General features: G+C 38.2%; 1 protein-coding gene and 1 long non-coding RNA gene across 2 annotated transcripts; one reads left to right on the forward strand and one right to left on the reverse strand.

Annotated features, from left to right (window-relative positions):
• Positions 1-1,497: 1,497 nt before the first annotated feature.
• On the reverse strand, positions 1,498-21,241 carry ghrhrb (growth hormone releasing hormone receptor b). The gene is made up of 13 exons (XM_077535163.1): positions 21,018-21,241; positions 18,823-18,931; positions 13,001-13,105; positions 8,429-8,529; positions 6,777-6,874; positions 6,525-6,657; positions 5,586-5,739; positions 5,435-5,495; positions 5,121-5,190; positions 3,728-3,819; positions 3,505-3,634; positions 3,379-3,420; positions 1,498-2,321 (listed from the first exon to the last, which is right to left on the reverse strand). Exons 1-13 carry the CDS (start codon positions 21,213-21,215, stop codon positions 2,112-2,114), a joined length of 1,503 nt encoding a protein of 500 aa, XP_077391289.1. The 5' UTR covers positions 21,216-21,241; the 3' UTR covers positions 1,498-2,111.
• Positions 9,050-11,241, forward strand: LOC144027543 (uncharacterized). Its single transcript, XR_013285483.1, has 3 exons — positions 9,050-9,229; positions 9,303-9,377; positions 9,673-11,241. It is a non-coding gene; the product is annotated as an uncharacterized LOC144027543 (long non-coding RNA).
• Positions 21,242-25,692: the final 4,451 nt, after the last annotated feature.

Raw genomic sequence — 25,692 nt, forward strand, 5'->3', positions numbered from 1 at the left:
TTTAGTTTTACTTTGAAAGAGTTTGTGTTTGCTGAAAGTGCAAAGCTTCCTGCATGCAATGCGTCCGTGTTTGCTAGCAAGTTGCAAATTGGGAATAACAACAGAAGAATACGAATAAAGATTCATCACAAGGCAACGTCGAGTTCTTAGTTTGGATGGTAACATAAGCAAGATAAGACACTTTATGAGAAACAGGTACTTTGTGTTTCATATCAGAGCGCGTTTTAAAACGACTGGAAATGCTTTTGGGTGTGTTCATTTCTCAAAGTGTGTTGCCAGAAAATGGTGACAAATGAGTTTCAGCTATTTTCCTTGTGATCTTAACTCAACTGGAATGTTTCATTGTCATGTATTTGTAAACGTCCATGTCAGTTGACGGGTCATTGCGGGTGTTGAAACAAACAAAGAAAAGTAGCCCTTCAAGGTCGAATGTAAAACTTGTCTTTGTCCCTCCTGAGCTCTCATTTGATCAGACGGGTTCTGTACAATATGAAAGGAAAGACAATAAATGTTGTGACATCGTTAGTCCACTTGTGGTGTTTAGCCTGAACACGAAAGCAAAAGGGTGATACATGCCGGATTTCACACAGACAACCAACATGGATGGATGGATGGTGGATGGATCATGATGGTTGGATGATAGATGGATGGATGATGAATGGATGTTGGACGGATGATGGATGGATGGTTGGATGATAGATTGATGATGGATTGATGAATGGATGATGGATGGATGATGGATGGATGGTTGGATGATAGATGGACGGATGATGGATGGATGGATCATGATGGATGGATGGTTGGATGATGTATGGATGGATGATTGGATGTTGGATGGATGGTAGAGGGATGGATCATGATTGACGGTTGGATGATGATGGATGGATGCTGTATGGATAAATGGCTGTTAGATGGCTGGTTGGATGATGGCTGGCTAAATTGGGCCAATCTTGTTCTTTCCTTCCCTCGTCTATTTGCAAGTTGCGTATTTGTTGCCATTCTGTCGTGGACGTCGTTTCCACTTCCTCCTTTTTGCTTCTTCCCGCACTCGTCACGCGATGAAGTCAGTTCAGTTCCGCTACGACGTCGACAGTTGCAAACTCACTTTTACCGTCGTGATTTCAAGACCAGGTCAACAAAACACAACAGCACGATTATCAGTTCAATCAAACACTCGTTTTCGTGATTGCCACTTTCTTCAACGTGAATATGAAAAATGTTGCGGACGACCTGACGTGTTGTTTCGCTTGATTGCGAGAAAGAAAACGATTGCCAAGAGTCACGTTAAGACTCATTGATTGCTTTATGAGCAAAATTACGTACAAAAAAAAACAAATGAAATAAAATAAAAGCTGCTCATCATCACAGTTTTTTGTTGTTTTCACTGGGATTTCCAGACAATAAAAATAGATTAAAAAACAGCAACTTTATTGGTCTCAATGCCACGAACGATAAGCAACAACAATGTTTGTTTGTTTTTGGTATGAAAATGTGAACCAGTAAGAGAAAAATCCACTTCCAGTACATTTTTGGCATGAGAGGAACTGACAACACGGAATGAAGTCGGATGTTACCCGTATGGACGTTTTGTTGCGTGCATGCTTTTGAAAATAATCAAACATATGCGATGCAGATCGACACCGCAGCTTATTTGGTTTGAATATGAAAAATACAACTTTCCATTTCCGTACTGTACAGCAACAATGAAGCCAGCTGTTGGATCGTAAAAGCTATTAATAGAAACAGTGAAACTATTTTGCACAACTTTCATATTTATAGCAATAAAACGTTTGTTTTAGGATTCTGTTCTATATTGAAATAATATTTGGGGTGTACATTATGAAGCAACTTGTGGGACTATCAAGATAAGAATTAAGCAATTATATTGAAAATGTATTTCCCCCTCTGTCAATCATAGAAGAATCATATCAATGCGCAATATTGATTTTATTGGTCGATGATGAATAAACATCATTTACCGCATCATCAGAAATGTTCATATCGGTTCATTTTTCCAAACTCGGCGCAATTTTTGCCAATGAACGACACTTGTGCAAAACTGAACGATACATTCGATCGATCGAGCGTGAAACGGGAGCGACGATTGCGACTCAAACGATGGAACTGTCGCAGGTGGCGGCGACGCCGGCAAGCGCGTTTGTCGTTTGGCAGGCCGGCCCATCTTTGGGGCTGCTTTTGTCCAGGACGGAAATCTGCGTCACCGTGCTGCTTTCCGTGAAAAGGGTTCGACGGCGTTTGCTGTAGCGCAGGTCATTCTGAGTCTGCCACTTCCAAAACCGCTTCTTCAGCTCCGCTTGCACCTGCGCGCACAAAAAACTCAACAAAATGAAACGACACAAAACGAAACGACACAAAACGAAACAAGACAAACCAAAAACATAAACCAAACCAAAACAAAAACATAAACCAAAACAAAACAAAACAAAAACAGAACCAAACCAAAAACAGAAACTAAAACAGAAACCAAACAAACCAAACTGAACCAAACAAACAAAAACCAAACCAAACCAAAATAAAACAAACCAAAACAAAACAAAACAAAACAAAAGAAAACCCAAACACACAAACCAATAAACAAACCAAAAAACAAACCAAACCTAAAACAAAAATAAAAACAAAAACCGATCCAAACCAAAACCAAACCAAAAACAGAAACCAAACCAACCCCCCCCCAGAAAAAAAAAAACACATACAAAAACTAAACCAAACCAAAAGCAAAAGCAGAAACCAAACAAAACAAAATCCAAACACAAAAAAACAAAACAAAACAAAACAAAACAAAAACAAAACCAAACCAAACCAAAAAACAAAAACAGAACCAAACCAAAAACATAAACTAAAACAGAAACCAAACAAACCAAACTGAACCAACCCAAACCAAACAAAAACCAAACCAAACCAAACAAAAACCAAAACAAAACAAAACAAAACAAAACAAAACAAAACAAAACAAAACAAAACAAAACAAAACAAAACAAAACAAAACAAAACAAAACCCAAACACACAAACCAATAAACAAACCAAAAAACAAACCAAACCTAAAACAAAAATAAAAACAAAAACCGATCCAAACCAAAACCAAACCAAAAACAGAAACCAAACCAACCCCCCCCCCCCAGAAAAAAAAAAACACATACAAAAACTAAACCAAACCAAAAGCAAAAGCAGAAACCAAACAAAACAAAAACCAAACACAAAAAAGCAAAACAAAACCAACACAGCGCAACACTATAGGTACAATAATGTTCAAAAAATGCAAAAAGCTGCAAAAAGTGAGGCAAATTATAGCAAATAATCAAAATTGACGTCAATATTGAAACTTTATTTTGCGTCATCTTCATTTTCAAGCCACTCACCTCTCCATTTAAGAAGCAGTAGAGAAGGGCCACAACAAATCCCTGCAACCAAACAAGCAATCATTATGATACCAAATATGTGTTGTAGCTCGCGAACACCCCCGAAAATGTCCGCAAAGGTTTGACCTGAAACGATCCCAAGCCGAGTTCGATGAAAAGACGCGCTTCGGCGCCCGTGTTCTCGGGCAGGAAGGCAAAAACCATGTAGTGCATCCCGAAGAGCGGAATGAGCAGCAGCGTGGATTTGGCAAGTCTCCTGACCAACATGGCGGCACAAATGCACAACACGTGACCTCATTCGCTTCACGCGCGCGCGCGTTTTTTTGTTTTGCGAGCAATCGTGTCTCACTTGAAGTGGCTGCTGTCGTTGCCGCCGACGCCCGGCGATCGGAGTTTCTGCACCAGGATGCGGATCACGTTGATGAAGATGATGAAGTTGACCTGCGGAAATCAGGAAGGACACTTTTGCGCAAAGATTTACGTATTAAACGGGTGTCGAGCCATTCAAATGTTTAACTGTAACTAGACTAAGTGCAATTTGGGGAGAAATTGTGCCGGAATGCTGAAAACTGAATTGAAAGATAAATGATGTGAAAATGACAAAGTTTTACGTTGATGAAGATGATGAAGTTGACCTAAAGAAATCAAGAAGGACACTTTTACGCATATGTTTACGTATTAAAGGGGTGTCAAGGCCATTAAAATGTTCAACTGTAAACTAGACTAAGTGTAATTTCTGTAGAAATTGCGCCGGAATGCTGAAAACTGAACGCCAATAGCTGAATGCTTATTAGTGCACTATCGACTATTTTTTAGAATCGATTAATCTATGCAATCGATTGATCGACTAATGGATTCATGTTAATTTTAATGTCAAGCCCATTGAGACTTTTGTGTGATTAAGGGCGACATAAATAAACTTGACTTGACTGGATTTTGCATAAAAAGTATTGAAAAGCATTTTTCCCCGTTCAACTGTTTATTAACCAGTGATTGGTGTGCATTTTGTACTCTGTATTTGTATAGTGATTTAAAAAAAGGGGGGATTGATGTACTATGTTACCGGTTCGGTCATATTTTTCAAAGTAAAAACATGCTTGCAAATGTCTTATTTTGATTAAACACAAGTGATAATCATATGCTGAAATCCGAGGATTTGTACAATTTTAAATAAAAAACTGGCTCCCAACAATTACTCGATTATTAAAATAGTTGTCAATTAATTTGATAACCGATTACATATCGATTAATCGATTCATTTTGACAGCTGTAACGCTTATGACGTAAATTGAAAGATAAATGATGTGAAAATGAAATGTTTTAATTGTGGAAAGTGGGACTTGGAAAAAGTTCAATGTCTGTCCCATTGGAAATGAATCGGGAAAAGTTGATATTACAAGTTACATTGTGCGAGTATTAAGCAAGTAACGTGGAATCAAGACGATATATAGCCCGGAATTGTGTCGAAGTGAGGAGAATAAAAATCATTGTGGGAATGCTGACTCGCATGACTTCAATAGTCAACTCACGAGAATCGTAAATTTGATATCTGTTCTAAATGTACAATCAAAGTTTTAGTCTCTCAAATTGTTGATTTGCCGAAGTGTCAGTCTGTTGAGAAATAGCACCAACTACTGGCGAGGAGGACTTCCTGCGTTTCCGACTTCCAGTGGCAGGTTAGGGATGTATATAAATCGAAAGAGTATCTAATAAGTGTCCGTTTGCTCCCACTTGTAACTCACCAGCAACGAGGCGCTTATCGGCGCTTTTATGATCCACCAGATGAAGGCCACATCGGTGTCGTCCCAGCAGCTGCATGCCGTAAAAGAGATCAGAAACAAGACAAGGGAAACAAACCACATGACGACTTTCCCACCAGATTACGTTTAAAAAAACAACAACCTTCACTGCTATTATTTATTAATAAGGGTTGTAGTCTCGTCTCAGTCTAATTTTAGTCCGGTGAGAAATGTGCGTTGACCAAATGATTTTTTGGGATGTATATTTTGTTGTTGATGAAATTGTTGTGTATTATTATCAGTTGCTGTCAACTCACCCTCTGTCGTCATAGAAGTTGCGCGTCAAGATCCAGGCCGTTATAATTGTTGACGGGAGACCTGAGGAACCAGCACGCGTTCAAGATGGCCCCCGAACACCAACGCGATGAAAAGAAAGCGGGGAGGCCGATTGTGTTTGTCACCACTCACCCCAGCCGATGACGATGTACCACCAGAAGTATTTTTTCTGGAAGACGAAGGTGAGCGCCAGCAGGGTCTGCAGGTACATGCCCTCCACCAGCAGCCAGAAGTAGTTGGCCAGGATGCTGAACTGGAAGAAGGCCACCGCCGATTTGCACGACGTCTGCGGGGACGGCGAAAAACAACGCCGCCGTCCTCATTTCATTTCATTTCATTTAACTTAGTAATTTGATTTAGCAATTGAAATTCATTGATTAATTGAATTGAGTAATTCGTTTTAATATCATTTAGTAATTCAATTTAGTAATTTTATTTCATTTAATTTAGTAAGTTTATTTAGCAATTTAATTTATGAATCTAATTTGGTAATTTATTTTCATTTAATGTAGTAATTGAATTTAATTTAGTCATTTAATTTAGCAATTTAATTTAATTTAGTAATTAAGTTAATTTAATTTAGTCATTTAATTTAGTCATTTAATTTAGCAGTTTAATTTAATTTAGCAATTCAATTGAGTAATTTCAGTCAATTTAATTTAGTAATTTAAATTAATGTAATTTATTAATTTAAATTAATTTAGCAATTTAATTTATTACTATTATTTTATAATACTGGTTATACTATAATATCTCTATATCTATATATAGTATTATACTATAATACTGTACTAATTTTCCCTTTTAGTCATTTATTTATTTGTAATTTTGTCGGTTTTGGTCCTGCTAGCGCCCGCTGTCGCCTCGTCCAAGCCGGCACGAAGCTCGTCGGTGTCTCAAGGTCCGCTTTCAACCTCCCTCAAGCTTTGTCAAATATTCCCGTCGTGAGCCAGCCAAATCTTTTCACACGCGTGCGTACCATGCGAGCATGTGCGAAATCCCCTCGTGGACGACAATTGACGATGACGCAAACTGATTCCAATTTGACTTATGACGTGGTGCCGCACTCACAGTGGACACGAAACAGTGGTCCAGGTCTTGGTTGGAGAAGAGAACTTCGTCTTTCACGAAGACGGCGCTCGCTCTCAGGATGAACGAGAAGAAAAGGTTCATGTGGATGTAGTTTCGGGTGCAGTGGAACTTCCTGACCAAAAACACAAACCAACAAAACAATTGGAAGCATTTTGAATGCAAATGCATCGGAAATTGTAGATTACTGCTGCACTGGACTTTCCGTGATTGCAAACACAACGAAAAAATTACCTGAATACTGTAAAGACAAACATGGCCGATATAAGCGAGATGAGCGAGGTGGCGTAGCCGGCGGTGTACACCTGCTTGAAGTTGGAGAAGTACGTTGTCTGAATTGCAAAGACAAAAAAGGAAAATCCGTCTGGGTTTAAAAATCCATTTTGGATGGAAATATTCAACAAAATGTCTTACTTAGGATTACGATTCACACGTTAAGCATGGATGAATATTATCTTCATGAAATATGAAGTCTTAATATTTTAATTTGAATGCTGTTCAAGCATGAAACTGGTTGCAAGATTTGCAACCGATTATTTGTTATTTGACGGTTCTAAGCAGGACGTTTCAGATGAATAAATACATTTTCATACAAATCTTACATAGATTAGTATTTTCTAAAGTTGAGTTAAAAAAATCCAAAAAATTGCAATAATCAATATATAGATTTGTGTCGGGATCAATCGACATCGATTCGTGACCTATGGATCGTGATACGGATCGAATCGCCTTGTACCGGAACATTCACACCCCTGATTTATTGCTAAGAATTGTTATTGTTAAGAAAAATCGATCTGGCAATAAATCGCAATGTTACAGCGTGCAATTCTTGTGTCGATATGTCAATATGCGGCCGAATCGATCTTTTAACATCAATTTTTGATGGAAATATTCAACAAAAAGTCTTACTGAGGGTTACGGTTCAAATTTTAAGCATGGAAGAACGTTCTACTAATGGAACATTAAGCCTTAATATTTGATTGATTTGATTGCTGTTCAAACATGAAACAAATTGCAATTTGTTTGTTAAATACAGTGTTGAAGTTTCCGTTAACTCTTTGACCGCCAAAAACGTTTCATAACGATTATTAAAATTACTATGTATGCTGCCATGAACGTGAAACGACGTCAACTACATTTTTTTTTTTTTTTTAATCAATGGGCAGTGCAACGTCTGCTGCCTGGTCAGTGGGTTGTGGAATCAAAACACCCACTAACTATGGGCAGCAGATGGCAGCATAGTATCGCTTTTCAATGGGCTTCCGGTGTTTGCAATTACGTTGAAACATGACAAATCTGATGAAATCGAACGTTTTCATGACTGACGTGAATGATCAACGCTTTTGTCACATTAAACCAAATTCACAGAGCGTCACTAAACAAAAAAACCCAAAAAATTGTGTCAAAGTCACCGTTGTGGACAAAATGTATCTTTTCACAAAAAAAGCTTGTTGATCTTTTTCATCTGTGTAATATCGTGCTTATTAGCAGTTATCAGTTTCCCGAAAAATGTCACGAGAGAAGCAAAATGAAATGGAAGCGTTGGGATCCCCCACGCGAGCGAGCATATGTCAAGGCGCCCTATTAAGCCAAACGGACTCAGCATGGGGGCGGCCATCTGCCTTCGACCGGTTGACGGTGAGAGTCGAGAAGGCAAAAATGTTGTTACAGTAAGAAGCAAGCTTTCATTCATTGGAAAAAATTGTTAGTTTCCTAATTTTGCAGGGCCACACAATGAGGATTATTCAGAGAAAAAAAAATAAAAAATATGCTGACTATTGACAGCTTGTGCAAAAAATTCCCCAAAATGAGAATTGCATTTGAAAAGAAAATTGTTGTTGCGCAGTATATTACATTAACAACATTCCTAATAATTTTTTTTTTACCTCGGATTCTGCTTGGCTGTCGTCGGCAAACTCGCAGGCGTCCGTGTAGGTCGGGTACAGCTCGGACCAGCCGTCCTCGGTGCAGTTCCGGTAGACGTAACCTACGAACATCAACGCAATTCAAAAAGCAGCGTCCAAATGCAAAAAACAAAGAAAATCCAAAGAATCTGTTCAATAACGACATTCATAATAATTGACACAAACGGGTTTTTGAAATCATCCATAATGTTTGGTAGGGCTGTAACGATATCCAAAACATGACAATATGATATTATCACGATATGAAGGTCATGATACGAGAATTATCACGATATTTTGGGGAGGTTGGCGATACAAAAAAAGGCACAATATTGTAAAAAATTTTTTTTTTTAGCTCATACTAAAAAAGAATACAATATTGTGCTTTTGTACATAAGAGCAATGCATATAAACAAACTACAATCTCTAATAACACTTACATGCTAATGCTAGCACATATTAGCTTCCTCTACATCTTGACTCGCTTCACAAGCATATTACGTTCCCCTTCATCTGAGATTTTGCCTCCTTTTTTGCTAGCTTATCATCCTGACAAACCCCACCAATGTGATCAAATTGTAACATAGATGATAAAACGGCTAGTCAGGTTATTTTATTCCTATTATATTTTCACTGGCCATGTGACCAGTGATCATCCAATCGCTACCGAAGGGGGCGACGTCATGCGAAAGCGCGGTCAGTATGGGAGATTTAATGCGGAAGTGCGGTAGCGCCGGGTGAAGGAGTTAAGTTGGGGTGGGTGTGCTTCGCCGCGAGCTACAGGTTTGAATCTTTCTTTCCCGCATATTTTAACTTTGGATTTGTAACTAAACCGCCTTATTGCGTGGATTTATAGGAGCCCTCTACCGTGGCCGGCCGAGTGTTTTACGTTGACGCAGCGGAGGTGGCGTGTTGTGTACCGCGACGACGGGTGAGTGAAATGTTTGTTGCTGTCATCTCGGTTGGGCTCATTGAACGTGATTAGCGAAGCTGTTAATATGCTGTTAATCTGTTTTGTGAATGTTTGAATGGAGCAATTTGAACGGTTAAAGAACCTCAACTATGTTACTTTATTGTTGACAGAATTATGAATGCCGACGACAACTTAACTGTTGATTGTGTATTGATGATGTTAGATGATACTTTTTGTAAATATTGCTAATATTTATATGGATGCGATTGTAATGAACATTAATGTGATTGAGAATTGATGGTACTGTTGTTAGGCCGTGTTCTCAACTGATGGTGAGCTAAAAAGGAGTCGGACCCGCACCTACAAATTGAAATGGATTGAAAGCTCTCAAGTGTCGACCTCCTCCTGCCAGGCCGGTAGGGGGCTCTTCGTGGCCCACAACCCCACTTTCGCCTTTTGACATCTTGGCTACTATGCATCCAACCTTCTGCAAATCCTCTTTCCATTCCACCAACTGCTTCAAACCCCTTTTGCACCTTCTACACATGCACACACACATTTCTGGACTATCTCATTAGACCCAGACGTGAGGCCTTTTCGCATTCGCCAACGCTGGGCTTTGGATGTTATTGATTGACTTTGGGAGTGTTGTTATTGAATGAATTTGATGAGCGCTGATTGAACTATTTTAATCATGGTTGTTAATATTTACTGTACATAGTTACATTTTGGTATTGGCATTTGTTTCTTCCCCATTTAATACGCTTTTTGCAAATCAATCTCAGTTTCCTGTCCACTCTCTTCTGAGCGAAATCGTAGCACTTGTGATGAACTAGCCTACTGATTATGCTATATATTAATATCTATTTTTCGAGTGTACTGGTTGCTCTGGCTCATTTGGCCGCTAGTGCAAGGTCACAAAATTCAAGTCACTTCCTGTTGAAATCAGGGCACTTCCTGTTGAAATCAGATCAGTTTTGGGTCACTTCCTATTGAAATCAGGTCACTTCCTGTTGATTTTAAGTCACTTCTGGGTCACTTCATATTGAAATCAGGGCACTTCCTGTTGAAATAGGGTCAATTCTGGGTCACTTCCTGTTGATTTTAGGCCACTTCCAGTTGAAATTAGGTCACTTTTGGGTCATTTCCTTTTGAAACCAAGTCACTTAAATTTGAAATCAGTTCAGTACCAGGTCACTTCCTGTTAAAATCAGATCACTTCCTGTTGATTTTAGGCCACCTCCAGTTGAAATCAGGTCACTTCCTGTTGAAATCAGGTCACCTTTGGGTCACTTCCTGTTTAAATCAAGTCACACTTTTGAAATCAGGTCAGTTCCGGGTCACTTCCTGTTGAAATCAGGCCACTTCCTGTTGATTGTAGGCCACTTCTGGGTCACTTCCTGTTGAAATCGGGTCCCTTTTGGCTCACTTCCTGTTGAAATCAGGCCACTTCCTGTTGATTGTAGGCCACTTCTGGGTCACTTCCTGTTGAAATCGGGTCCCTTTTGGCTCACTTCCTGTTGAAAACAGGGCACTTCCTGTTGAAATCAGGCCAGTCCTAGGTCACTTCCTGTTGAAACCAGGTCACTTCCTGTTGATTTTAGGCCACTTCCAGTTGAAATCATGTCACTTTTGGGTCACTTCCTGTTGAAATCAAGTCACTTTTGAAATCAGGTCACTTCCTTTTGAAATCAGGTCACTTCCTGTTGAGATCAAGTCAGTCCCTAGGTGCTTGATTTGTGGATCTCCCCCCCACCCCCCTTCTCCATTCATTCCTATGGGACTTTTTGGCAGGGTATTTTTGGGAATTGCGTCGCCATGGTAACTCGGAATTCCGAAAAAAGTAATTCCCAGCCAAGTCAGATGGAGCCGCATCTTTTAATACCTCATTTGTGCCGGTACGTTAAACGGTTCGGGCCGCATTTTTGTCTGGAAAATTCCGGTAAATAAAGACAAATAATAAACGCTGTTTTCTCGGATATGAAATATGTGCCTGCTTTGCTTCGCAAGCGCAAGCCCCGCTACTCGAAAGCATCCGTCATACCTGCAATGTCACAAAATGTACAGTTAGAGCGTGAGCGTTTGCAGCTAGCAGCTGATAAGAGGATGATGATGATGATGATGCTGAAAATCCGCCTGCACGTCCGAGGAGATTGAATGGTGGGAGTTTTTAGCGGAGGATCACGTAAGGTGACGTTCGGCGCCAAAGGCTGAAGACTCCGGAGACTCCACGTTGCCTGACTTTCACGAGCCGCGCCAATTTCGCGCTCATGCCGCGGGGCCCCCGGGCGTTCACCCTTTTGATTTTCCAATTCATTATCTTCCCCTGCAATCGATCGTCGATCTCTCGAAACGCGTCGGCAACTCCTCCAACCGCGCTTTGACTTCGGCGGAGGCGGAAATCCATCGGGAGGCCGCGAACCCACTAACATTTGAGTTATCAGGTCATCAACATGCAAACCGCCCGCCTCGCTCGGCTCGGCTCGACACCAAATATTTGTTTTGCGCTTCTTCTGCTTTGTGCTCTCTTTCTCTTCGGAATTCGGGCGAGAGCGCAAATTCTCGCTCGTCGATAAAAATATCAGCGTGCGAGCAGGTACGATTGGAAAGAAGGTTTTGAAAGCGTTTTTTCTTTGTTTCGTCGTTTGCACGAGAGCATCCGAATCATTTCCAACTTCATTTTAAGAAAACAAAGCACTTCACACCAGGGTTATTAAAGTTTTGGAATTTTTCATTTTATTTTTTTATTTCGTTTTGAGTTTTTTAAAATTTATTTTTATTTATTTTTTTTTTTTTAGTTTTAATTTGTTTTCAGAGTGTTTTTTGTTAGTTTTGATTAGTTTTAGTTATTTAATAAATACTTAGTTTTAGTTAGTTTCAGTATTAGTTTTAGTTTTTTTAAATGTCTTACTTGTGCCGAATATTCAAAAAACAGCGTGGGAGTGACGTCATCTTTTGGTGCTTTTCTATTGGCTGCTGCTCAATGACATCACTTTCAAGCGTCCCTTTTCCGGTTGATATCGAAATAAATCGACTTAAAATCATCCCCAAAGGCTCTTGCATTCAATTAATTACCAAAGAACATTTTTGCTGTCATTAGTTTTAGTTTTGTAGTAACATAAAATGTAGTTTCAGTTAGTTTTTCATTTTTTGAAAAGCATTTTCATTTTTATTTTATTTTGTTAATAATTATTATTTATATTTTTTTTTAATGCTCCCTTTGGGAGCGTGTCTCGAGTCTCGTAAAGAAATACAATAAATAAATAAATCATTCATTCACAAAGATGGGACAATTTGGAAAGAAAATCAAACAGTCATGCTATTTTTTGGTGTAGTAGAGGTCACAAAGCACTCATCAGACTGCAGGCCCGATCTTGGGGAATGTCTAAAAATAGAACGGTGACTTTCAACTGACTTTCATGAGCTATACTTCAGCAACTATAATATCGTCGCCTCATATCCGGATTTGTATTTTTTGACCATCATACTCTAACGCACAAAACATAATTCAGAACAGTTGCGATATACGTACGCTTCAAAAAGCCGTTACGATGCCAACTGTTTTCTTTTCCTTGATCGGTTTCTTTAAAAAAAAAAAAAAAAAAAAATTAAAAAAAAAAGGACACGTTTGATCGATGTACCTTTGTTATGGAACAGCTGGGAGATATTGGCGCAAGAGACGCCGACCACCTGGCCCACCTCAACGCCGTACCAGCAGCGAATCTCGTCCCACGCCGTCGGGCACCCTGAGGCGGGAAAAAAACAAACCAACGTTCGTCATCGCAACGTCTCTTCCTAACGCACGAACCAGGAATATTAATATCGATTTCATATAAGCCTAACCCTGACATGTTGCATGACAGAAAGTGGTCTCTGTTAAGAAGACATTTGTATTTGTTTAAAAAAAACACACACACTAAAGTACTCATGGTACAAAAATAATCAATGTTCTCATTGAAAAAAAAACATCAATTTATGTCTTGAGAAGTTTGATCGTAGACGATCGTGGATTTATGACTTGAACCAATATACCGATAATCGTGGTACCGTAATATCGTGAGATAATCTGTGAGTTACCTTTCATACTTAGCGCAGGATATGCGAGTTATTTTTCAAGCTAACAGTCATAAGAAGTGAAGGTTTTGCGGCTCACGTTCAGTCGTGCGTTTCACGTCGCCGTGTGGATGAAAATGTCACGTTAGTCATCCGTCGCGCGTACGGTCGACTAATGGCTCTCCCGGCTTAATGGACGGCCGGCGCGTGCTTGGACGGGCGGGCGGAAAAGGCCACAATGTTGTCATTTCAATCACAATGTGCGAATGGCGCTTCCTTCATTAGCCCGCTAATTACAGACGCTGACATTGTGATGAATACTGCAAATGAACCGAGTGCTCTTTTGCAGGTATTCCGCCGTCTCAGATAATGGACCCTTTTTGTCACAGGGTCTTCGCGATGGCGTCCTTTCGAACGGGTCTGTGGCTTGCGTGGCGCGTTATTTATTTCACCTTCCGAATAGTGTTGTAGTAAAGGCCACATCAACGAAGACCAAGACATTATGAAGACTAGAGAGAATCATGACCAAGGCAAGACCAAGACTTTTGGAGGTCGAGACCGATACGAGACGAATCTTTTGGAGGTTGAGACCTAGACAAGACCAAGACTTTTGGAGATCAAGACTGATAATATACAAATATTTTGGCGGAGGTCCATGCTGAGACAAGACCAATATTTTTGAAGGCTGAGACTGAGAAAAGACCATGACTTTTTGGAGATAGAGATCGAGACAATACGAATCTTTTGGAAGTCGAGACCGAGACAAGACCAAGACTTGGAGATTGAGACCAAGACAAGACCAAGATTTTTGAAGGTTGAGACCAAGAAAAGACCACGACTTTTTGGAGGCCGAGACCGAGACAAGACGAATCTTTTGGAGGTCCAGACCGAGGCAGGACCAAGACTTTTGGAGACCAAGAACAGACCAAGACTTTTTGGAGGTTGAGACAGAGACAAGACCAAGACTTTTGGAGGTCAAAACCGAGTTAAGACGAATCTTTTGGAGGTCCATACCGAGACTAGACCGAGATTTTTGAAGGTCGAGAAAGAGAAAAGGCCAAGACTTTTTGGAGATTGAGACTGTGACAAGACGAATATTTTGAAGGTCGAGACGGAGATAAGACCAAGACCTTTGGATATCGAGACCAAAGATTTATAGAGGTCAATTCCGATACAAGACCAAGACCGAAATAAGACGAATTTTTTGGAGGTTGAGACTCAGACAAGATGGAGACTTTTGGTCAGGACCCAAGAAAAGACCAAGACTTGATCAGATCAAGACTTTTTGGAGCTCATGACCGAGACAAATCCAAGACTTTTGAAGGCCAAGACCGAGAGAAGACCAAGACCGTAAAATATCAAAGAAAAACCACAATAGCAAAAAACGACCAGTATCTTTTTTTTTTTTTTTTTTTTTTTTTTCCCCCCCATGGTGTTTGCAAGAAAAACAAATCCTCCTTTGTTATTTTTAGAACAATACATTGAAACAAATCTCAAACGGAAGCATCATTGTTGCTTCACCGTAGTACTGGTCTGGTTTTGAAGACCAATCTCATGAAGCACAAGACCAGTTCCTAAGCAGTACATTGACATCGGCGACTGTACTTCCTAAAACTACTTCAACAGTTCCATGCACGTTGAGCTATTTGTCAAAGTGGAGTACAACGAGGCAGACGCACACGATTGATATTTCGTGCACGAGCGCAATTGACCAGGGAAGCGTTATCGTTTGCAAGTGCGTAAGAAACGTACATCTATATAAGTGTTGCACGTAATCATCCGAGACACGCATTAGTCATCCGACTCCCCCCCCACACCTCATAGCTCAGCTATCATTGTTTTTCGTCACGGTCCAATAAAACATTTTTCTCCGCCGCTGCTCGCCATAATATTGTTACAAGTATTATGAGAGAAAAAAAAGGGCACCGCCGGGATATACGGTGCAATATCCCGCCTTTAATAAACAATGGAGTGATAAAGGCAAAGAACAAGAAGCGGCAGATACGAGTGACACGGGACGGGAGGAAGAAAAATGCAGCTCGGCCATCAGATGGCAAAAACAAAAACTTGCTTTCATCTTCTTGTGGGAGGAGCAAGACGTCGCGGCGGACTGACTGACCCGTCTTAAAACGGAAAGTGCCACGTACGTGTGGATCAGAAGTTACAAAATGGCAGCGTGAAAACGTGACAAATGTTGCGGTGGATGGCAAAAAAAAATGGCGAAAAGGACTCAAATGCAACGTTTTGGACTTGCCAGTATTTTCTTTCAGTTTGATGAACGCGCAACATCTGGATTTGTAAAATGTTCAGAGAGAAGCTGGAGGCTTTTTTTTTTTCCATTTTTATTTTATTTTGTATAATTTATATATATTTTATATTGTATATATTTATTTAATTAATATATAAGTATATTAATATATACGTGTTATATTTTATATATATATATATTTTATATTGTATATATTTATATATTTTTATTATATAGAAAATATTCATATATATTATATTTTATATAATATTTATATTTATGTATAATTTTATTATATTTTAGTTTTTTAAATAAAATATTTATATATGTTATATTATTGTGTGTGTGTCTGTGTGTGTGTGTGTGTGTATATATATATATATATATATATATATATATATATATATATATATAAAATAATTGTTTTTTTTTTTTTTGTTTTTTTTTACTTTTTCCGGATGACGTCGGGACGTACGTGAACAAACGCCAATGAAGACCAATCATCTCTCCTCATATGAAAGCACAAACAACAGACTACAAAATATGAGAGGAGTCACATATTGTGTTTTGAGTTTTTTTTCGTCATATAGTTGCTCCTCTGTTTGAAAACATCCGTTTGGTGCCGTTTTCCCGAAACACGGCGCAATATTTGGAGCCTGATATTGCTTTCGTTTCTTCCATCTTGGAGTTATCAAAGTTGTTCTGCTGCCGAGACAAAATCATGACAATGTCCGACTGCCAGCTGCCCATGAGAATATTACAACTATTGGGGGGGAGGGGCAACCAAATGTTTTTATTTGGCGTAAGAAAGATCCTTTTTCAGAATTTCTCTTTGGATTGGATTAGATTCCTTTCATAATGTCACTCTGGAGGTTCCATATTTTTTTATGTGACTGGTTGAATGAGGTGACAATATGGTAAAGTGCTTTCAAAGTTTAACCAATTTAGCCCTTTTTTTTAATTATCATTTGAATGAAGGTATATGAAAGAAAAATAGAAATGGTCCAAATGTAAAAGTTTGTTGTATATAAATATATATGTATAAATATATATGTATAATAATAATAATAAAATATAAAGATATACAGTACAAAAGCCATGTTGATGACTGCATGAAATTCAGCAGGATGGATTCTTCTCATTAAAGAAAAAAAAAAAAAAAATTGTTTGCTTCTATAATTATTATTTTTATTTTTGTTGTTGTTGGAGGGGTCAGGGTCAGGAGAGACTGCCAGACTTCCTTGTCCAAGTTTTATGTATGCTCAAGGGACTAAAGTCACATTCCAAGTCAGTTACAAGTCAAAGGCAGGCCTCATGTATTTATTTATTATTTTATTTTTTTCATAACCATTGCTGTTGTTTTTATCGGGTCTCCGTTTGGCTTGTAAATGCCCACAAGTGCAATTTTCAATCTGTTTTTTTAAATGCCTGGCAAGCAAGACACTTCACTAACGAGTGTGCAATCGGTGCCAAAACAAAATTTGCACGTCCTTTTTTTAAATTGTTTTTTATTTTTGACGCATCACCCGACGGCTGAATTCAGATTTCCGCTTCAACGTGTTGCACGGACGACGTCGCGTTCACGTTGGGGACGACGAGCGCGCGCGTCCGACTCGAAGGCGCGCTGGCAGAGAAACCGCGCCAAATACGGAGCGGAGTTTCCCCGCAATCAAGATGGCCGCCGCCGCCGGCCAAAGACACGTGAGAACGAGCAGGCCGCCGTCCTCCTGCGGGACTTCCACACATACGCGCGGTCTGCCAAAACGGCCGATAGCCAACCAGACGCACGTCGCCGAGCGGAGGGGGAGTAAACATCCCGATAGCAAACAAACATCCGTCCCGATAAGGCAAACGGGAGAAAACGAGCAAGAACCAGAACATTTGAAATCATATCATGACGTGATCGACCTTCATACACGTGATCGAGACGCGAGTTTGATCCCCAGTGTGGACGACGTTTGCCGGTTCCGCAAAAACCAAATGCTCGAGTTTAGTTTTATATTAGCGAGGCTGCTACTTGATTTTAATCTCTTAAATAGTTCATCGTTCATCGTTTGATTCAATTCTTTTCATTCATCAATTCAGTACATTGCTCACTAATTTTTTATTTAAATTTATTTTTTTTAAAGTTAGCATTATGACAAATACATTTTCTGCCTTTATTGGCTGCTTGTGTTACAAGAGGTGACCACAAACTGCTCTTAACGAGTTATGATCATTTTTTATTATTGTGAGCAAGTACAAATGACTGATTTTTAATTCTTACACGTCACCGTTTCTTAGAGAGATACTTGATTTATTTTGACATTTTTTGGCAGTCAAACATGAATATTTTGCCTATAATAAATGTGATATTTTCAGTATTTTTCACGTACAATTAGTAGTTTTTAAAAACACATTTTGCAACTTGCTGTCGACTGAAGATGACATCACAATGTGCTCAGGTAACCAATCACAGCTCTGTGAATGTCACATGACCAAACCTAGAAAACAGGTGAGCTGTGATTGGTTACCCGAGCCCTTTTGTGATGTCATTTTCAGTCGACAGCAAGTTGCAAAATGTGTTTTTAAAGGTACTAATTGTACGTGACAAATAATGAAAGTAGACAAAATATATATTTTTTAACTTTTTATTGCTATAATGGACTAAATAAGTCAAGTATCCCTTTAAAGACATTGCTTTTTATGGACTACATAATTTTAATGAATGAATCAAATTAATTCATTAATCAATTTAATTAAAATCTATGTAAATTATTGTAAATTATATGTAGTAATCTAATAACAGTATATTAATTCTAAATATATAGTAATGTAAATAAATAAATTAATGTATTTAAATCTATGTAAATTAATGTCAATAATAAATATGTAACATAATATAATTATACATATAAATAAATAAAAATTAATTAATGAATGAATGTCTATTTATGTATTTATTTTTGAAAATTGAGCGTACACGCTTTGTGACAGCTCAGGCTGTTTGAAAGCGCTTTCTAAACAAAGATGACTTGACTTGACTTGACCACTGACACCACCGGCAAGAAGTCCCAAAAATGTGGAGCGTGACTGAAACTCATGGACGCGCCTAATCAAGCTTCGAGTCTGATGACATACGCCTCATACGCCGCCATTTTGAGCCGCGCGTGACTTCCGTACCTGTCGCGTCGGCCATCTTGTTTTCTTCCTGAAGGATGATGCGGCTGCATTCTTCTTGAGCCTTCATGTGCTGCAGCACGAGCGCGCAGTCCGGATGGATGGCCTCCGTCTACAGAACGGATGACACCAAAAACAAACATTTGCAAACGTGAACCTGAACGTGACACGGTGAAAAAAAATCCTGCTCGGAAATGGTATGCGGCCCATAACTCAACTCAACTTTATTTATAAATTACTTTAAAAACAAGCGTTGCTGTATACAAAGCACGGTTTTGAAGTTTGGAGGTCCGTCTGTCTGTCTTCTGTCTCGGTCGGATGCGTTTGGTGCGCGGTGATCTGTCACGACTTGCGAAATACGATATATCGGCCAATCAACCGCCTCTGCTCTCCGGATTGCAGGCAGAACGAATGGCTGCAATCGAGGCTGCCGATGATTCGATTGAAGCGCGAGACGTTCCATTTATTTCTTTTGTGAGGTCGGTGTCTCGTCAGACCGCCACTATTGAATCCTGTGAAAAATCCGATTTAAGATGATGGGTGACACGCCAAACGGTCCATCGGTGTCAATGTGAGTGTGAATGGTTGGTCCTAATAAAAAAGGACATTTGTTTTTTTTTTTTAAAACCATTTCTGTTTAGTATTAAAAGACCATAAAAAAAAATTGCGTTTCAACTTGTACCAAATGTGTAAGCAACCCTTGGGTTTAACCATGGAAAGTTATTTTGTACATAAAATGCAGCAAATAAATCAACTGACCATGTTTTTGAAATAATAATAACATTCGACTGTCCCACTCCGAATGAATCCGTCCGTCCGTCCGTATCTAAGATGAAACATTCCAACGTTTTCCCCTTTTTTGCTTTGCGCTCTCTAAACGTCGGCATAATCGAATGACAAGCCCGTTTTTATGAAAAATGTGTCAATATTTCCACTCCAGTGACATCAACAACAGTTTGCATGCGAGGATCAAGTGAGGAGAAAACATGTTGCTCGTCTTGGAAAAACAACACAACCGATGATGATGTTGATAAGCATGAAAGTATATCGTTATATAGCGACAAACGATACGGCCGGCGTGTTTGCGTGGGTGTTCCTGCGACTGAAATGAAATCCGGGCCTATCAGGAGGTCATTATTGAATGGCACCGATTTGCCGAGCTGGCCTCGGCGGGATCGTTAACGTCACGACGTGTAATTGACGTTTTACCCCCCTCGGGTCATTTCAGTGTCGTCAAGAACGTCTTTTTGCGGATTGTGTTTCTTTACAGGCGCATTTTTTATTTATTTTTTTTTTGTGGTCGTTTGGGTAGACAAAAGTGATCATCCATCACTGCAAAACTGTTTCAGTCTGTCGAGGGAGATTTCACACTTTCAAAAATATAGGCTACTTCTTAAAAAGAAAAAAGAAAAAGAATATTAATATATATTTTCAAAAACAAAATTCAAAAAAGTTTCATTCACGCAATAAAAACGAAAATTAACTGAAACTACATTTTATGTTTAATTAATTAATTAAATGTGAAAATTAAAATGCATAAAAAAATAGCCACCAGAGGGTGCTAGTACTACACAAATGGAACTCAAACTGACTTTTTTTTTTTTAAAAGCAGATGTGCTGCTTTTAATATTGTGACATGACCACGACGATATATTGTGGCAGTTTTAATATCGCGATATCACCGTTATCGTTACGTCCCTACTAGGAGCAAAATAATCTTTTGGATGTTTAGAAGTGACTTATGTTCATTAGCATAGCTAGTACTTCACAACTGATATCTGCTTGACGAAAGAAAAAACATTCAGAAATTAATTAGCGTAAAATTCATATCTGACACGATGTTTCCCCTTGGCCAATTGTATTGAAATGATCTGGATCCCAGCAGCTAATAAAAATAAAAATTATAAAATAATTCAACACGAATAATAAAAAATATTAACTCATTCAAATCCAAAACGTGTAAACACGTTTTTAATGCTCTGTCCTTCACTCCCAAAGACGTATTTACACGTGTTTGTTTTTTTGTTTTTTGCTGTACATGTTATATGAAGGAGGCTCCAAGTTGATTTTCCTTCAACTCCATTTTGACTTCAGTCAGATAATGAAGACTTTTAGAACCACTGAAGTCCTGTTTTGAATGTGACACAACCAAAGTCATGCAGGAAGTCACTCACTCACTCACTCACTCACTCACTCACCGTCTCCCACATCATCTGCAGCAGACTCAGCTCAAGTAACGTCGTCAGCCGTAATTTCCAGCAAAAGCTTCCTGCAGCGACGGACATGATAGATCTTTTTACAAGCAAAGAAGAAGAAAAAAGGAATAAACAATCCGAGTCGAAGCCTTTTCTTTTTTTTTTTGTCGTCGTTGGTGATGTTTTCCAGCGCGGGCGCATGCAAGACAATGAGGAGCCGGACTCATGTGAGCCGAGGAGGTCGCGCGCGTGCGTGCGCGCTCACTCTGGAAGCGGAAAAGCGAGGAGGGAAGCGAATTAAGACTCACTCGTCAAATGGAGGAGGGGGGGGGTCATAATGATAATGATAATAATAATAATAATAAGGAACCCACAAGTCATAATTATGTGTATGAAAAACACTTGCAGGCCATAAATATCAGCAAATATTCTCGGCGTGCGTCCTGAAGCTAGGTTTTTTTTTGTTTTTTTTTTTGTTTTTTTAATAAATAGTAATAATATTAAATAAGTCAGTAATAATAATTTAATAGTCATTTTATTTTATCCATTGTGCAGTTACTGCAGCGTTTTTAGTCCTACAGAAACATTTTGTGCTGCTTAAAAAAAAAAAAAAAGAACCAAAACTACAGCACAGTAATTATTGTGACTGATTAATTCATTATTCACTCGAGTTCAAGTCCGATTTTCAACACTTTTGCTGTAAACTTGTTCTGGTCCAAGTAAAGGTTATTCTAGTTCACTAAAACTAACAAAAAAGCAAACTTAAAAAAAAAAAATTCGTTAATGAAAAAAATAAAAACAAAAGTGATTTTTTTTTTTAAATGAAAACCAATTAAAACTACGTTTCATGTTTAAAAAACTAAAACTAACTCTAATATCAAAAATGTCCTTTGTTTTCGTCTTTGGTAATGAATTGAATGCATGAGCCTTTGGGGATGATTTTAAATGTAATTTTAGGTCGATTTATTTTGCTATTAACCAGAATAAGGACGTTTGAAAGTGTGTCACGCAGAAGTGACGTCATCTCGCAGCAGCCAATAGAAGAGCACCAAAAGATGACGTCGCTACCATGGTGTTATTTTTTTAAATAATGCGCACAAGTAGTACTTTTTTTTTTTTTAAACTAAAGCTAATACTGAAACAAAAACTAAGCATTTATTAAAGAACTAAAACTAATAGAAACAGAACCACCCACTAATTAAAACTAGCTAAATAAAAAATAAATAAATAAATAAAACTCAAATTGAAATAAAAACATAAAATTTCAAAATGTGACAATTTGATTTGTAATTAATGTCCCAAAAGTATTCCGATCAAAATTGGTAACCATTTTTATTTATTTTATTAACCTAATTAAAAAAAAAAAAAAAAAAAAAAAAATCCCATTACCCTTTTACCTTAACTTGAGTCTCGCCAGTCGTGAAGTTCAGAAGGTCAGGAGACCAGAGGAAAGATCAAAGGAATGAATAATGAATCAAAGTGAAATCCAATTTACCTCATATAAACTCTCTGGGGGCGAAAAAAAAAAAAAAAGTGTTAAACTCAGCTCTGTGTGAGTCCATTCAGCATTGGGCACTTTTTTGTTGCGTACAATTTGGTAAAGCAAGTTGAGAAATTGCAAGTTTCTGAGCACAAGGCGGATTTTCAGAACTCCCCTGGCAGTCTGTTGTTGTCGTTCGTGGCGGTCAAATCGGGACACGACTGCCGACTGTTTGCAGCTGCAAGTCCCCAAGCAAGACGAGACACGGGCAGAAGGTCAAATGTGCGCCGGAACACACAAAATGGTCTTTTATTTTTTATTTTTTTAATGCAAGAGCATACAGAAGGCCTTGATGCAGCTTAGGACACGAAGAGGTGGCTTAAAGCAATGGCAGTTATTTAATAAAACGACGAGCAGGTGGGAGCAGTGTACAAGATCAGCCATGTTGCAACAAGCTCTTTTTGTCAGTGTTTTCACCAGGAATGTGAATATTGTTAAACTTCATTATATTATAATACTAATTGCTACAAAACAGAAATGTACACAAATGTACTTTTTTTTTTTTTCCCCCAATGAAAGAAGAGACTATTCTTTAAACTTTTATATCTGCTCGTGTGAAATGATTTGCATCGTGTTCACCCATCAATATGATGCAGAAAGTACGCAAACAATGTTTGTGACTTGACATTTCTTGCCATTCGCGACCATACAGGGAAGAAAAAAAAAAAAAAGCAGCATATGGACTTTCAAAAAAAAAGTCTCGTTAATCAGATGAAGTGCTGCGCACATTTCCTCCTCGTCTGATGTCGGACGTCAGGACAATTAACACTTGAAATCTTACATTCATCAACAACATAATCGGTGTAATTGCATGCAAAAAAAAAAAACACTGCACAGTCTTGTATTTCTTTCCATAAAAAAAAAAAAAAAGAAAAAAAGACTGTCCTCATTTAAACAATTAGTTGTTGAAGTTGCTGATTCACATTCAAACTCATATGATCATTTTCAAAACGGAGACACAAGAGCATAATAATGATTAGAATAATTGTAATAAAAAATATTGATTGATGGTTTTTCAAAAAAGAACTTTTCTCCCAATTTTTCCTTCCTCATCCTGACAGTTCATGTGCATCATGACCACTTGAATCATTGAATGATGTCCAATATCACAACTGTATCAAATTCTTAACCTCAATAGAATTGATTGACATTGTTAATCGAACAAATATGTTAATTTTTGTCATTTTAGTTTGCAGTGATGTAGAAATATGTTGCATCACATTTCGAGATGTTTGTTTTGGTTATCTCAATTGTGTGCAGTAAATGCGTACCTCGATATATTTTCAAGTGCAATAATTACATTCGATCGAAACCAAAACCGATTTTCCGATTCACATTATTGTTTGTTACACCTCTATTTTTCTCTAATGTGCAAGTAAACCTCAGACAAAACCAACGCGAGCACAGAGACAACACGCAAAGCCCGGATTCAAACCTCCAATCTCCAAACTGCGAGACATATATGCGAACCACTAGGCCACCGCGGCGCACTAACGGTAAACTTATCTTTGCCCAATTTGCCAATTGGCTTGATTAGAATCCGCTGATGTCAGACGCAGGAAGACGTCACTCCCAGCTCATGAAGACAAATCTTCTTTGCCATTTATGATTTCCTGATTCGCTGCCGGAAGCCGGCTGGGATAGGCTCCAGCACCCCGCGATGAATAAGTGTTAAAAAAAAAAGGGAATTATTATGTCCATAATTAGAGACCAAAAAAGCATGTTAAATGAGTTGTATGCGTTTGAATGTCACACCAGTGTAGCTTTTGTGCGGTTTGTGTTGTTATGACGACACCAGTCAAGGATTAGCGTCAAATTATGGGTTGGTCTTCAGTGATTTATTATCAAAATCAAATCACCCCCCCCCCTTTCCCCGACCCACCTCCTCCATGGAAAGTAAGGCAAGGCAGTTTTATTGACTTTATATGGCGCCTTTCAAACAAAACGTGCTGTTGATGATTTATGGAGGACCGCAACTGCCAACATTTCAAAATAAACCAATGATTAAATAAGTAAATAAATAGCTAAAAGTAAAAAATCGAATTCGAAAATTATATCTAAAAAAATGAAAAAAAAAAAAAAGTTTTTTATTTTCAGCTATATTTATTTTTTGGGATATAATTTTCAAATGATATTTTTATATGCGTTTTTATTTTCACTTTAAGTCATTTTATTTATTTAGTCATTTATTTACTTAGAATTTTGTCAGTTTTGTTCTTCCATACATGCCAGCTTTTCAAAACAAAATAATTGAAAGACACTGAAAAGCAAAGTAACAGAAAACAAAGATGGCTTTTAGGTACTGTAAGAAATAAATGGAATCTTTGGACATGGCGAATAACGTGCCAAATATTCTCATTTGCCTTCCATGTGAAGTTATTTATAGAAATACGGTATCGCGTATGAGCACACGCGGCGAGAAACGTGACTTTTCCATCCTAGACAAGATTAAACGATGACTTGTTGACTTTGAGGTGGGAAAAAGTTACAGCAGCTTTTGTTAGTTTAACAGACGCACATCCTATAACTTATCATGGACAATATGGCAGCTCACTTGCCAAACGTAAATAAACGCACCCACAACATAGGACGGGCACAAATAGAAGACTTGTGCTTGTTTGCGTAATGAGGACTTTTTTTTTTTTTTTTTTTTTTTAAATAGACATAAACCTGGGCCCACTTTCGAACCTGACCTAAATCAATCAATCAATCAAGCTGACATGTCTTGATTTCTGAGAATAGAATTCTATTAATTGGATTGTAATCTAATTTCCCATTGTGATAATTAAAAAAAAAAAAAAAAAATCAAGAAATGCAGACTGAATGGAATTTTCAAAGTTGGTTTTTTTTGGTTAAATTGAAATTGCCAATTTTGAGAGGTGAAACTTCCTCTGCTTTGAAAGGGTTCAAATGGTTCTTACCTGCGATTGGACTTTCCTTTCCAAAAGGTCCTGGAAGTTTGGAGTCAACATCTTGAGACATGCTTGCTATGGAGTCCAAAACTTCAAAAACTTTTTTTTTTTTTTTTTTTCCTCAGAACTCAGGCAACATTAAAACAGCTTTATATTCATCTATTGTTGAGGTACTTCATTTTATTTAAATTTTTTTTTTAATATATATATGTTTTTTAATTATTAC

Source organism: Festucalex cinctus, chromosome 10, assembly GCF_051991245.1.
Source record: "Festucalex cinctus isolate MCC-2025b chromosome 10, RoL_Fcin_1.0, whole genome shotgun sequence".
Classification (NCBI taxonomy): domain Eukaryota; kingdom Metazoa; phylum Chordata; class Actinopteri; order Syngnathiformes; family Syngnathidae; genus Festucalex; species Festucalex cinctus.

Coding starts and splice junctions, on each gene's coding strand:
- ghrhrb (XM_077535163.1), bottom strand. CDS start 21,215: ATGCGCCCGCGCTGGAAAACATCACCAACGACGACAAAAAAAAAAAGA. Junction 3,421..3,504: donor TCGGCTTGGGATCGTTTCAG/GTCAAACCTTTG, acceptor GTTTGGTTGCAG/GGATTTGTTGTGGCCCTTCT. Junction 2,322..3,378: donor ACTGCTTCTTAAATGGAGAG/GTGAGTGGCTTG, acceptor TTGTGCGCGCAG/GTGCAAGCGGAGCTGAAGAA.